General features: G+C 39.7%; 1 protein-coding gene across 1 annotated transcript in view; it reads right to left on the bottom strand.

Annotated features, from left to right (window-relative positions):
• UBXN7 (UBX domain protein 7) overlaps nucleotides 1-14,003 on the bottom strand; it is a 54,078-nt gene extending 40,075 nt beyond the window's left edge. The window contains exon 1 of the mRNA XM_054575139.1: nucleotides 13,811-14,003. Within this exon, the coding sequence (XP_054431114.1) occupies nucleotides 13,811-13,988 (178 nt within the window). The 5' untranslated portion in view covers nucleotides 13,989-14,003. The remainder of the gene's footprint in view (nucleotides 1-13,810) is intronic.
• Between the last annotated feature and the right edge of the window lie 247 nt (nucleotides 14,004-14,250).

The following is a 14,250-nucleotide window of genomic DNA, read 5'->3' as shown; positions in this document are numbered from 1 at the left end:
CAAGAACTGTTATCTTTTATCAATTCTGAAAAATTCTCAGCCTTTTCTATTTAACAATCACCTTACTCCTGTACTCACACTTACTTCCTTCTTAAACTCCAATTAGATGTATAACTCTTCACTCCAGGCTTGCTAATCTGTTTTTTATCTGCTCACTGAACTTTTAATTTCAGTTAATTTTTATAACTAGAAGTTCTATGTTTAATTTTTTTCCTAATCTGCTTGATTATGATGCAGAGACCCCTTACTTCACACTCATATTTCAATATTAATTATACTTATCAGAGTTACTAAGAAAAAAACCTTCTGCAGACTCTAGAGGGTCATTGTCTTGTTATTGCTGGCTCTTGCTTACTGTGCCATGGTTTTTTGAGCATTTTGTGATATATTTTTTTACTAAGATCTCGCATGCCGTAGAATTTTAATCTGTAGATTTTTAATCCTGGATTGAAGGTACCTTCCCGAGGATATGATTTAATAGATTTTGTAAGGCCATCTGTGGGCGCTACGAAACAGGAACCATTTCAAATACATTTTTGACTTGAAGTTTTATAAGACCATATGGGAAATGTGATTCTGTTATCAACTGTTATAAATTCTCAATGAAGTTATCTCCCGTCACTCCCCAACTACCAAGGCTGAAGCAATAAAGTCAACATCATGAAGGGGCAGAGATCTTCTTTCATACTCTTCTTCTTAGGGAGGCCACAGGCTTTGTTTCCTGCTTCTTGTGCCCTATCACACTGTTAAAAGAGGTCAACTCAATCCAGTTTGGGCAGCTGCCATCAGGCTAAAGGCTTGCTTTAAATCTAGATAATATTTGCATTCCCTATTTCATTTCATCTTTAGTCTTTATGTCATCCTTCCATTCTTGCCAGCCCAATGATACATTCTGAAAAAAAAATTTTTAATATACATTTTATTCAGGATTTTTTTCTCAGCAGGAGGGTTATCTGTGATATTTCTCTAGTTCAGCCCTGTTGCCAGAAAGGGAGGTGCTGACTCTACTCTCAATATTTCTCATGTTTTCTCTCCTACTATCTCCAAGGCTTTAAAGCAAAACCTTAATACATCTTACTTGGGAGGACTGCAATAGGCTCCTAACTGATCATCATTCTATCTTCCACCTGGCTGCTGCAGTTATGTTCAAAAATACAAGTCTGACTGTATCACACCAGTTTAAATTCTTTAATGACTTTCTGACACCCACAAAGTCCTTATGATATGGAAAGTTCTTTGTGATCAGGTCTGAGCTTATCTCTATGGCTTTGCCTCTCCTCTTCCCCATCCTACACAATTCAGTATAGTCACACTGAATTACATGCTTGGAATAGCCTTATCCTCCTCATCCCCCTCACCTACTTCATCTGGTTGATGCATGCTCATGAATCACTGTAAGTGTTACCATGTCCGTTTGTTTGCTAAGCATTCTCTACACTACCTCCCAATTCCCATCCCTTTGACATTCTCCAATATATAAATATGGACATACTACTAAGAAGTAAATGTTGGTTTACTTTCTGGCTCCTCCAAAAGAGAACCTTCTTATTTAATTTGATTTAGTTTTTTCCACCACCTACACCCTCTTCCATCTCACCCCACCCCCTGCAATCACCACACTCGTCGCCCGTGTCTATGAGTTCTAGGACAGGACAATAGTCCTGGGATTGGTTTTTATCTTGGTATCCCCCTCATCTAGCATGTTTGCTTGCATGTGACCAATGTATAATAAACTGACTTCGAGTTACTCATAGTACTTCAGCTCACCAGGGAAGGGCCAGGCTTCAGTCAAAACTCTTCTATATCCTTTGAATTTTATACTGTGTGCATATGTTCATGTTTTAAATTTCATTTATAAAGCAATATGGTTATACTGTGGAAATCAAAAACAGCAAGTGGGTACTTAGGATAAATGGAGTTAAGATAAAATTTCCAAAGAGAGCATCACATACAAATTTTAAGTGCTATATCTCAATGTAAAGTGACAATCAGGCAACCTGCTGGCCCTGAGGCCAGGCAGGGCAGGTGGTGAGGCGGCGTGATGGCAGCCAGCTCGGTCCTGATTGCGGAGCAGTGCCGGCTGCTCTGTCGCGTGCCTGTGGGCATAGGGGCGAGGGGTGCATCTGGCCAGGGCGTGCGGCTCTCAGAGGGCTGGTGTGGAACAAAAAGTGCGCGCTCCTGTGTGTTGCAAACACTTGCCGGGTTTGGGAAGTTGCTGTGTCATACACTTTCAACATGTTAAAAACCAAAAACCAAACCGAACACGCTCCTGTGTGGATAGTGCAATGCCATAAAGCTCTGGTTGTGCTGATGACACCACAGCATGAAGGTGCATTTCGTTTCAGAAATCGCAGCAATCTTAGAGATGAGATAAACAACTAGATGGGTCCCTTTTATGTGTATATAAAATGCTGAAATTGGTGTAGAGAATGTGTCCGAGGCGACTATGGGCAGGATGTGCGCTGCTTCTCCGAAAGATGTTCATGTCCTGGCCAGCCGCGGCCAGTCCTAGCCCACTCGGTGCTGAGAGGACTCACTTAGACCTTGTTTGTGATTTCTGAGATGCACAAAGGTGCTGATCACTTTATATTCCAGGAAATTCAATCAGTAATTCCTAGTTAACTCTTTTTCCAAGTATATTCAATGACTTCCAAGTAAATTTTTATTAAATTCATATCGACAGGGCTAGTTTCCCCGACTCTCTTACTCTTCAAATTTTGCTACTGGTAGCCTTGAATTACCACTTCTAGAAAGGGCAGGGACTATAAAAGAGAAATACAGCATGCTTATGTTTTTAAGTTGTTGATTGACATGTTTTCTTCCCTGCCATATTGCAGTAGCTGCAGGGACAAAGCCTGGCATCTTCAGGACTAAACCAATGTCCTGCACACCATTTGCTGTGTGAAATGAAGAGGACTGCCAACTAAAGACTAAGCTGCAATCAGCTGTGTTAGACTGGAGGAATCAGACTTAACCCACATGGACCTGCGGGGGGTGGGCGGTGACGGAAGCATTTTTATGCATTGGTAACTTTGCCAAACTCTCTAGTAATTCCACTGGTCTTTAAGTTCCTTTAGGGCAAGAATCATGTTATATTTATCTGCATATCCCTAGGCTGGCACTGTGCCCAGCACAGCAGGTACTGAATGAACAAACATACCTCTCTCCTCCCTTCAAAAGAAAAAAAAAATTCACATGCCCCAAAAAACTGTCAGATGACACAGTAACTATACTTTGTCAGCTATCTGATGAAGACATATATACCTATGATGCTAGTGAACAAAACTATTTCATGAAATGAGTAGAAAAAAGCATTAATATACACTATTATGATTTACTGTTAAATCAATAAAAAAAATTCAAAAAAAGCATTAGTTCATTTCACTTGATTATCTAGAAAATTTACGTATTTGTGTTGGCCAAAAAATCTTTTTTGAGGAACTGAACAAATATAGAATTGCCTTTTATTTAGAGTTTGCTTTATATCTGGGTATGAGTCCAAAAAAAGTCCGACCATTGTTAATATAATGAGAATGGTTTGCATGACATCAATGTAACCTGGCAGCCAAGGACAGTGGACTGGAATGCGCATTCGTGAACAAACACAACTTCACTGTACTTAGTCAGTAGGGGCAGTAGACACTGTTGAGTGAGCATATGTGCTATGTGGCCGTTGCATTCAAAATGACTGAGCAAGTAAAGCAACAAATCTGCATCAAACCTTGCATTAAGCTTGAACATTCCTCCACAGAAACTATCTGGGTGATTCAGAAGGTCACAGCTATGGGCAACTGGTGTTTGGCAGTTTCATCACAACCTGTTCATGCATCATGTATCCTGGAGAGCTTTTCTGGGAAAATATCAAATCACCCAGGTGACTCAGCCCCCCTACAGTCCAGATTCGGTGCACTGCAACTTCTGGCTTTTCCGAAAACTCAAATCACCTTTGAAAGGGGAGAGATTTCAGACTGCCTATCAGATTCAGGAAAATACAAGGCAGCTAATAGCGACTGGGAGAGCTGTGAGGTCCCAAGGTGCCTCCTTTGAGGAGGGCTGAAGAATCACTGTCCTATGTACAATGTTTCTTGTATCTTCTATCTTCTTCAAGAAATGCGTCTATTTTCATAGTACATGGCTGGATACTTTCTGGACAGACCTTGTATATGGTAATTTAATTTATATAGGGCCAGGATTGAATTTTTTCCTTTAAAGTATCTACATATGGTAAATTAAATTAAATTGTGGGCCCAGTCCACAGCTGGGGGTGTCCAAGAAGCAACCAACAGATGTTTCTCTCACATATCGATGTTTCTCTCCCTCTTTCTTCCTCCCTTCCCTTCTTTCTAAAAATAAATAACATCTTAAAAAATAAATGTAATCTCAAAAACAAATACAAACTTTTTGAGGGAATAAAAATTAATAAGGGAAACCTCACTAAAATGGAACTGGGAGGCTAGAATGGGGAGCTCTCACACAGTACCACCCCATGTCAATTACAGGAAGAATTCAATTACAGACCCCAACAAAAGAAATCTTCAACAGGAAAAAAATGAATTATAGGCCCCAACAAAAAAAGATGCATATTGCATCTCCTACAAGAAATCAATTATCACAGCAACTCTTCTTTCAAGGAATGAAAAGCCTTCATGTCCTTGTATCATCTCCTTGAACTATTATTTAGTGCTTTTCCCCAGTGGACTTTCAAAACAGCCCCTCCCATCCTTCTCCTTTTTCTCCAAAACCTTCCTCTCCTTTGTTGGACTTGCCTGTAGCTTTTGCTGTAACTTGCCTGTCCCAAGTTGCAATTCTTTGCTGTTCCCAAATAAACCCATTTTTGCTGGTAAAATAACTTTTATTTTTAAGATCAACAAAGGGAAGGAGGAGTTCACATGTCACAATAACCACTTTGTTAGGTAATTAAATACAAATTCTGGAGAAAAACAACAAAAATTTGATGAACAATTTCAAGACTCATGTGCTTCTGTATTATTTCTTATAAAACCTGAGGCTTCCATTGCTTCCCTAATATTTTTACACCATGACCAGTTACACTGTGCTGTGTTATTATACCTCTTAAATGCTACTCTAAAAGTTCAGTGTCTATTGTACTCCACCATTTTAATTTACTTATCTACACAGGAGATTCTCAAAGTTAAAAAGTTTCTATAGGCAGACTACTCTGGTAGTTTGTTCTAGCAGAGAGATGCATGCCCCAACATTGGAGCTTTCAGGATGGTGACCTGTAAGAGCTTCCAAAAGGGGTAAAAGGGGACTTTTTAAAAGGGAAGTATGTGCTAACTCCTGGCAAGACTGGAGAAGACAGTTTTAGAGAGGGGCCCAAGAAGCAAAGTACACCATTCACTTTCTGAAATAAAGGCAAATTATCTGAGCCATCTGTGCTTATATAATCAGTCATTCTTAGTGTATCACTTGCATCACTTAGTGTATCATTTTAGAAACAGAAGATAACGGAACGATAATTAAAGGTATCAGTGGTTCTTATGGTCCAGAAGTAGTAGAGACATTTAGTAACGTGAAAGACCATTTCTGGTATTTCATGAATTGGGGATGGGAGGTACTACTGGCATTCAGTGGAGAGAAGCTCGGGGTGCTATAGTAGTTTGAAAAATGACCCCTTCCCCCAAAGACTGCACATGCCTTTATTGTAGATTTCTGGCCTATAATGAGAACTACAAGAGAATGTGTTAAGCCATGCAGTTTGTAGTAATTTGTTATAGCAGCCACAGAAAATTAATACAAGTACTAAATCTTCTGCAATGGATGTAACAGTCCTACACATCAAAAAGTGTCCAAGCCAAAATATCAATAACACTCCCACTGAGCTAAACAGAGGAATATGAGGAAGTGAAGGTTAACTGAGAGGACAGAGAAAAGGGAGTCTAAACGGTATAGGGGGAAGGAACAGTAATTGTTACAAGTTTCACCTACATCCTAAGAGGTAATAACAATTTTTGATGGGTCAGCTGAAAAAATCTGAACTTCTCTTATTATATTCAGAAGAAAGAACGTATCTTTCTAAGAGGTAGGGGCTAATAAGTTTACAGATTTATACTATCTGGAAACTTATTCAAATGGGCTTATTTTGAGGTCCCAATACTGTAGGTAGCAACAGGATAACTTAATCTAACATAGTGTTTTTAGTATGTTCAGGCTGCTCTAATAAAAATACCATAGACTGGATGGTTTTGACATCAAACATATATTTTTCAGAGTTCTGGAGGCTGGGGAGCCCAAGGTAAAGGCCCCACAAGATTTGGTGTGCAGTACAGGCCCCTTCCTGCTTCATAGACAGCCATCTTCACACTGAGTTCTCACACGGCAGGAGGGACAAGAGAACTCTTCGGGTGCTCTTTTTTTAAGGACACTTCCTCAATCACTTCCCAAAGGCCCCACCACCACCTCCTGATACCATCACATTAGGCATTAGGATTTTTATTTTTATTTACTGATTTGAGAGAGAGAGAAAAGGAGAGGGAGGGAGAGAGAAAGAGCTAGAGAAAGAGCGAAAAACATCGATCTGTTGTTCCTCTTGTTTGGTTGATTCTTCTACGTCCCCTGACTGGTGATCGAACTGCAACCTTAGTGTTATCAACAAAACGATACAGAAAACAACCCAAAACCTGTAATAAAGTCCATGTCTCCCTCACAACTGCAAGGAAGAACCAATATTTAGTAGTACCTTATGCCTAGTCTCTACATTACTTTCCGTGTCAAAAGGGTAGTTTCTTCACTTACTATCAAGGAACCAAAGCATAGCAATCACAAAATTGGAAAAAAGGAAGGGAAAAAATCCCTCTACAGACTCCTTCTTGACCCAGAGGAATAGAGCACAGAAATGACAGGGACACAATAAAGTTACTTTTTTTGTGTCCCCACATTTCCCCCAAAAATAACACAGTAAACTAGACTGCTCATTAAGGAAATGGGAGTGGGCAAGAGTTGTTAAATAATGTGAAAGTTTAACCTCCTCATCAGCCTCCCATCCAGGAGTTGTTAAGCATTCAGGAATAGAAAACATTAAAACAAAGACTTATATGTAAAAAACTAAATTAAGTACAAAAGGAATGAAATGATTAATTTAGGGGAATGAAATGAATAGTTAAACAAAGCTAATTTTTGTTAGATCAACAAAAGGAGCCTGCAGTGAGGGAAGTAGTAACATATAGGAAAATGCATGGGCCTGGGAATAAAAACAGCAGCATTCTAGTCCCTGTTCTACCATTAACTAGACCAGTGCAGAACAGCTATCCATTATTAGTCCATGACAAGATAAAAACAGAAATTCCAGTGTAAGAATTTAGAAACTTTTACAGCAATTTGACAGAATAATTTTGTCTGTTGAATCTAATAATTAAAAGTTGAGGCTTGAAAGATTTATGGATGGTAAATTATCATATGAAAATATGACCAATATCATTAATCACTAGGGAAATGCAAATTAAAACCACTATGCCACACCATTACACACCTATTAAAATGGCTACAAAAAATTTAAAATACCAAATGGGCAACTGGAACTCTCATACATTGCTTATGGGAATGCAAAGCAGTCGTAGTGACTTTGGAAAACTGGCAATTTCTAAAAGTTATACACCTCTCATATGATCCAATAATCCCATTCATATGTACGTATCCAAAGGGAGATAAAACACACTTATACACTAATGTTTTTAGCAACTTAATTTACAATCCCCCAAACCAGAAACGACACAATTAGTCAACCAATTAATTAAAGGATAAACAAACATGGTATACTATTCATCAGTAAAAAGAATTACTCACTAGTAGTTCACAACAACATGAATGAATTTCAAATACAATATGCTAAGTGAAAGAAACCACTCGCTTATAGTGGTTGCATTTATATTGTTATTTTTATTTCATTTTCAAGCAATTAACTGTTTTTTAATGAACATTTTGATTCATGAAATACTGAATTTTTAAAAAAATCTTTATTGATTTTTTAGAAAAAGAGGAAGGGAGAGAGAAAAAGAAACACTGATTTGTTCCACTTATTTACACATTCATTGTTTGATTATTGTATGTGCCCTGATTGGGGATCAAACCCAAAATCTTGGCATAGCAGGACAATGTCCTAACCAGCTGAGCTACCCAGACAGGGCCTTGAATTTTTTTTTAAAGGTCCTTTCTTACAAATAAATTTGAGAGGCACTAATTTAAGTCACTTTTCTTCTCTGGGTCTTTAATTTCTCATTTCATTAACTCAAAAATTAGTTGAGATGGTTTCTAAGAAATCATCTAGCTCTAACCAATAAAAGAAAAAAAATGTGTATATATATATGAATATTCAATGATTTCTGGTTTCCTAAAGTGCCTATATATTTGGGGTATTTCCGTACTGCTGATGTTGGAAGCACCATCACACTCTCCTGGGTTTTCTCCTTCATCTTTGGTTTACCTTTGCAGTCTGTCAGATGTTAGTGTTCTTTCAGCTTTGTGTTACGGAGCCTAATATTTTCTCACATGACACTCTCCCCTGGCAAGTTGCCATCGTTTTTGAAGTTTCAACAGCCACCAATATGACTGACTCCTCATATGTCACTCCTCTTTCCAGACCCAAATATTTATTTGCCTATTGAACTGCTCCAATTAGAAGTTCTACAGGTAGCAACTAACCTAACACTACACTAATCATCTTCTCCCCACCCAAACTCCTACTATCCCGCATCTTCACAAATAGCAGCATTGTGTATCTAGAAATCCAAAACAGAATCCTAAGCTTGGTTCTGACCCCTCTAACTTCTTCCCATATCTTTCAGAGTCCACTTCTCTGCCTCTGACTTATGTCAGGACACCAGCTGTCTTTCCTGGGCTAATACAACAATCTTCTATTGATCTCTACATCTGCCTCTTCTCCACTATGGCCAAGTAGCTTTTTCTAAAAATTCCAAATCTGACTATGTCACTCTCCTAATTAAAACTTCATTGATTCCCACTACACTCTGAATAAAATCAACAGTTTTTAAACATGAGTTACAAGGCTCTTCCCAATCTGACACTCAGTTAATCTATTCAGCTCCATTCATTGCATCTCCCACTAGCTATACTCTATTCATTTGAAATTATCAATTCCCTAAACCTACTGTCTTTGCCTTTTTGTCTGTGAGGGTATGTCTGTCCCTACCTCCTCCAGGCCTTCACACATGTCCCTCCTGCTAGAAACATCTCTCCTCTAGGTTTTAACTAAGAAATTATTTCTTGTAAGAAGCCTTTCTTGACCTCCCACTTTTGTGCTCCATAATACATTTTCCCACTGTATTACAATACACATATGTGACTGTATTCACATTAAACTTGAAGCTTTTGAGGACATATACCCTGTCCTGCTCATGGCATTATCCCCTGGATCTGAACAATGCCTGGCACATAGCAATCTATCAATAAATACTGAATGCATTGCTAAGATTCCATTCACAACTCAAAAAAAAAAATTACCTCTTTAAATTTCTGTTCAAATGTCATTATCACCTTTTGAAATAGTCATTAAAATTCCAAGAGTTTTCTATTGATATCTATAACACTTGCAATCCCCTTTCCTTAGAAAGAACTTAAATATTTTTTTAATATTAACTCAAGAGAAATGTATTGTAAAAAAAAGATATGAATGGAAATCAGCCACAAAACCAAATACTACACACATCAGTTTCTAATTTCTACAACAAATATGCATTCATGCAACAACTTTAGGGAAATATTAAATTAAGTCTCTTTTACAATGGAGATACAATACTTTCATTAGGTACAGGAATGCCTTCTATGCACAAAGCTTTAGAATCCTGTACTAGCAAGCTCTTGTCTTTTCAGAGTACTTTCTATTCCCTCACATTTGTCCTTACTTTTTTTTTTTATTTTTTCCTGTTTATTTTTATCTGTTCTATAGTGTCTATGTATCTCACCTCAAGAATTATTCTGATGATATCTGTGTATTTTGTATATGTATGGCTAGATGTCAGCCCAAGTTGGTGATGATGGGTAATGTCATAGTTCAAAACATTGTTTTAAATTACATTTATGGAATTACCTTCAGACCCAGCAGCATATTCTTCCCTCATACCTGGGGAATTTATATGACATTTTTTTTACCCCTCCTCCACATCTGATGACTTTTTTAGTATGACTTTCGATTTTTTAAAAGTTAAATTTGTTTGAGTGACATTGGTTAATAAGATCATATGGCTTTTCAAATGTGTATTTCTATGATACATGATCTGTATATTGCACTGTCAGCAGCCTTTCAAGGTCATGTATGATGACCATCAAGGGAGATCAAACAGTAGTAATACTATAGCCCTGACTGGTGTGGCTCAGTGGATTGAGTGCCAGCCTGTGAACCAAAGGGTCACCAGTTCAATTCCCAGTCAGGGCACATGCCTGGGTTGTGGGCCAGGCCCTCAGTAGTGGGCACACGAGAGGCAATCACACACTGATGTTTCTTTCCCTCTCTTTTGCCTTCCCTTCCACTTTTTCTAATAAATAAAATCTTTAAAAAAAAAAAAGCCCATCAATACTATAAAATGTAATGAACTATAAAGTAACAGAACTGGTTTTCTATGCAACTTCAAATGATTCTAACAGCATTCACAGTAAAGGTATATAAGTTCTCAAAGTGATTACCTCAAAAAAAACATCATTTCCCTTGCCTAACTGCTTAAGAGTTTGAGCATGGAAAAAATGTTTATGACAATGTTAACTAAAAATTCAGAATTCTATAATAAAAAAAGGAAAAAACAAGTATTTTTTTTAAATTCTGGAATTATAAATTATGCACACTATGATCTACAATGTAAGAACTTAAAAATTTTTTTTAAATTATGTAAACAAGAATTAGAAAATATAAAATAAATAATATTGTTGCTGCCCTGGCCAGTGTGGCTCAGTTGGCTGGAGCACTGTCCCATAACCAAAAGGTTGCAGAATCCATTCCCAGTTGGGGTGCATGCCTGGGTTGCGGGTTTGATCCCCAGTCAGAGAGGGCTATGATCCCAATCCCAGTTTGAGCATGTGTGGGAGGCAACCAGTTGATGCTTTTCTCACTCATAGATGTTTCTCTCTCCCTTCCTCTCTCTCTAAAAGCAATGAAAAAGAAAATGTCCTCGGGTGAGCATAAATAAATATATATATTTAGCATATAATATAAATTATATATAATATAAATATATATAGATATATAGTTGTTATGAAAATGGATTAGTTTTTCTTTTTTTCACATGCCCAGGCTGGGTGGTTCAGTTGGCTGGAGGACTGGCCACCAGTCCTCCAAAAGTTGCAGGTTCCATCCCCAGTCCGGGCAGCTACCCAGGTTGTGGGTTCGATCTCCAGTCCGGGAGCCTGCGGCAGGCAACTGATCAATGTCTCTTAGAGCAATATTTCTTTTTCTCTCTCCCTGCCCTACCCCAAGTCAATAAACATATCCTCAGGTGAGAATTTTAAACAGTATTTCATGTTGTGGTAGCTTTTTAATAATTTAAAAAATCAGTCATTACTTCATACTCATATATCACATAGAAATTTGTTCTATTTAGTGAGAAATAAAGACTTACAACTCTTTGAGTTGTATTTCTAAATGCCATAGAAAAGTTAAGGCTTGCATTTTTAAAAATGCATTGCTTTTACCAGAATGCTGAGCTTGCAGATAAGTAAAATCCAGGTAAGGAAAACGTTTTGAAATCAGAGCATAAGCTCTTCAAGTCAATTTAATTCATCCAACAATGAATAAATAAATATCAAATACACTTTTATTATAAATACTACAATTTAAAATATATGTGGACACAACCCCAAATTTTATTTTTAGGATACATGAAAAAGACTAACGGGGTCAATCATGTTTCTAATAGTTAATCACTACTTGTAAAAAAAAAAAAAAATCCCAAAAACTATTAGTAGGAATTCATAATACATTAAGAACATCTATGGTATTTTCCCTTTTGCAGACTTCCAGATACCATGGTCTACTGAGGGTCTCCAACTAGATTCAGAAAGAGGGGCCTGTGATCAGGAAATAAGCCACGTAGACTAGCAGACAGAAGCAGAATTAAAACAATAAGGTGAGTCATTTTATCTCACCCGACTCAGTTTTGTCTGTATCTAATAAAAATGTTGTGCCAGAAGAAATAATGAGGTTGAAACAATCTGAGTTCTTGAAATGGAGGCAGTTAGCATAAAAACTGAAATTAAACTGATGGCATCTTAAACCACCTCTAAATAACCAGAATAAAAAAGATTAATCATACTCAATATGTTTCACTACAGACCCTTCTATATAAACATAATCAACAATATTAACTTACATATACAAGAATTTTCTAACTTTCCCAACAAGAATGATCTGCTTAGCAAGGGAAATGCATTACATCTTTAATATAATAATCCAATGGCCAAAGTTTAAAAATATTAAGAAAAGTTATCATTCCATTCCTGATCCCAATTTAATTACAAATTTTATTTGACCAACTCTGATGTGATGTTTCATGCCCAGAAGCTAATGCATCAAACATCTAGCTATTATTGCAGAACAAAAAATAAAACTAGCTTTAACTATAAAACAACTTTCATACAAACTGCAGTAGTTAAAACGTAAAATTTTACTTAACCAGATCTTGCACGTCAAACACTACGTACATTAAAAGTGGAACTGTTGTCTGCATCCAACATATTACCAGATAGAGTCTAGATTTGCTAAGGGAAGGAACTAACACTCTGACCTCCTTCCAAAATGATAAACTAGAACGGCAAAATTACACTCGGCACATGGAGTACACTTCTCTCAAATCACTCCACAGAGAACATCATTTGCTCCGCCCTCTAATAACTCATGCAAAAAAAAGTTCGGCACCATCAGAGAGAAACAAGTCAGAGAATTCACAGAATGGTTTAGGGCCTTTCCTCCAGACGGTTAGAGGTTCTGCATGTGCCCTTTGCAGAAGTCCAAATGGCGGGGGGGGGGGGGGGGGGCTCGAGGGTTTGGGGGGTCACTGACATCCAGAAACTGATTTTCTCTCAAGAAGTTTCCGCCGCCATCCCTATGTTATCAGGAGGAGGCCCCGGCGCCATGGTCTCAGTCTATGATTTTATTATGGGGAGGTGGGAAACGCCAACCAAGATTCCTCCAGGCCTTCCCTGCTAAGGTGGGGGCCCCCACTCATTCTCTCTAAACCTCGGTCTTGAAGATACTCTTCAGCATCCCCCACTTTCTGGCGGCCTATCCCGCGGGATCGGTGAAGGCGCTGCCGAATCCACCAGCCTCGAGGTTAAGGCGGGAGGGCCCGAACACGCCAGGGCCACAGCGATGGCTTCGAGGGGCCCAGAAAGGGAAGGGCAGGCCAGTGACAGGGGGAGAATGACCAGGCCGAAGAAGAAAGGAAGAAGGTGAGGGGATGCACTGCACCCCAGGGATGCACGGAGAAGAGATGATGATGAAGGAGGGCGGTGGCCCGGGTGCGGCCCCCCACCTCTCCCGCCCCCAGGTCCCTGGGCCGGCGGGCGCGAATGGGCTCGGCCCGGGTCTGGACTGACAGGGGGGGGAGGGAGGGTGTCTCTCCACACTACAAGGAGACCGAGAACAAGGGTTTGGGGTGCGTGGGGGGCGGGGGTAGTGTGCCACCTGAACCCGGACACCGACGCCGTCGTCGTCTCTTCCTCAGGAGAGGGGACGGGAGCTGTGGGTAAAGCCCGAGGGAGGAATGCAAGAAGGTAGAGGGAGGCCTGGGGCAGACCGGCCTCCCGCTCCAGACCCCACTCTCCACCTTCCGGTAACCGCGTCTCTTACCGGTGATGGCGGTGAACTGCTGAATTAACCCCTTCAGCGCCGAGGACGCCGCGGAGCCCCCGTGGGCAGCCATCTTACCGCCGCCGCCGCCGCCGCCGCCGCCGCCGCCGCCGAACAACAACACAGACACACACGGACCGCCCTCCCCCACCTTGCCGCGCGGTCTGCGCAGGCTCATTGACGGTCCCAAAGCTCCGCCCCTCACGCCCCGCCCCCAGCGACTATTCGCGCAGGCGCACTTCTAGACCGGTCGGAAAGCGGTTCTTGCTGTCCTGGTAGGCTGCTTGGTTGGTTCCAGCGGCCGCATCCTTCTTTGCAACTTCTCGTTCTCTCAACTCCAAGCTCAAGTGCCATTCGGTGTCTGGTTTCCGAAGGAAACTTCGGGCTCGGCAGGTAGTAGGTTCTTCGCGTTTAAGTTTCACAACCCCAATTGCCACTGA

The sequence above is a fragment of the Pteronotus mesoamericanus genome, unplaced genomic scaffold (assembly GCF_021234165.1).
Source record: "Pteronotus mesoamericanus isolate MK-2021 breed Mesoamerican mustached bat unplaced genomic scaffold, CSHL_Meso_final contig_27, whole genome shotgun sequence".
Classification (NCBI taxonomy): domain Eukaryota; kingdom Metazoa; phylum Chordata; class Mammalia; order Chiroptera; family Mormoopidae; genus Pteronotus; species Pteronotus mesoamericanus.
Note: the sequence above shows the minus strand (reverse complement) of the source record. Positions and strands in the feature narration are given on the sequence as shown.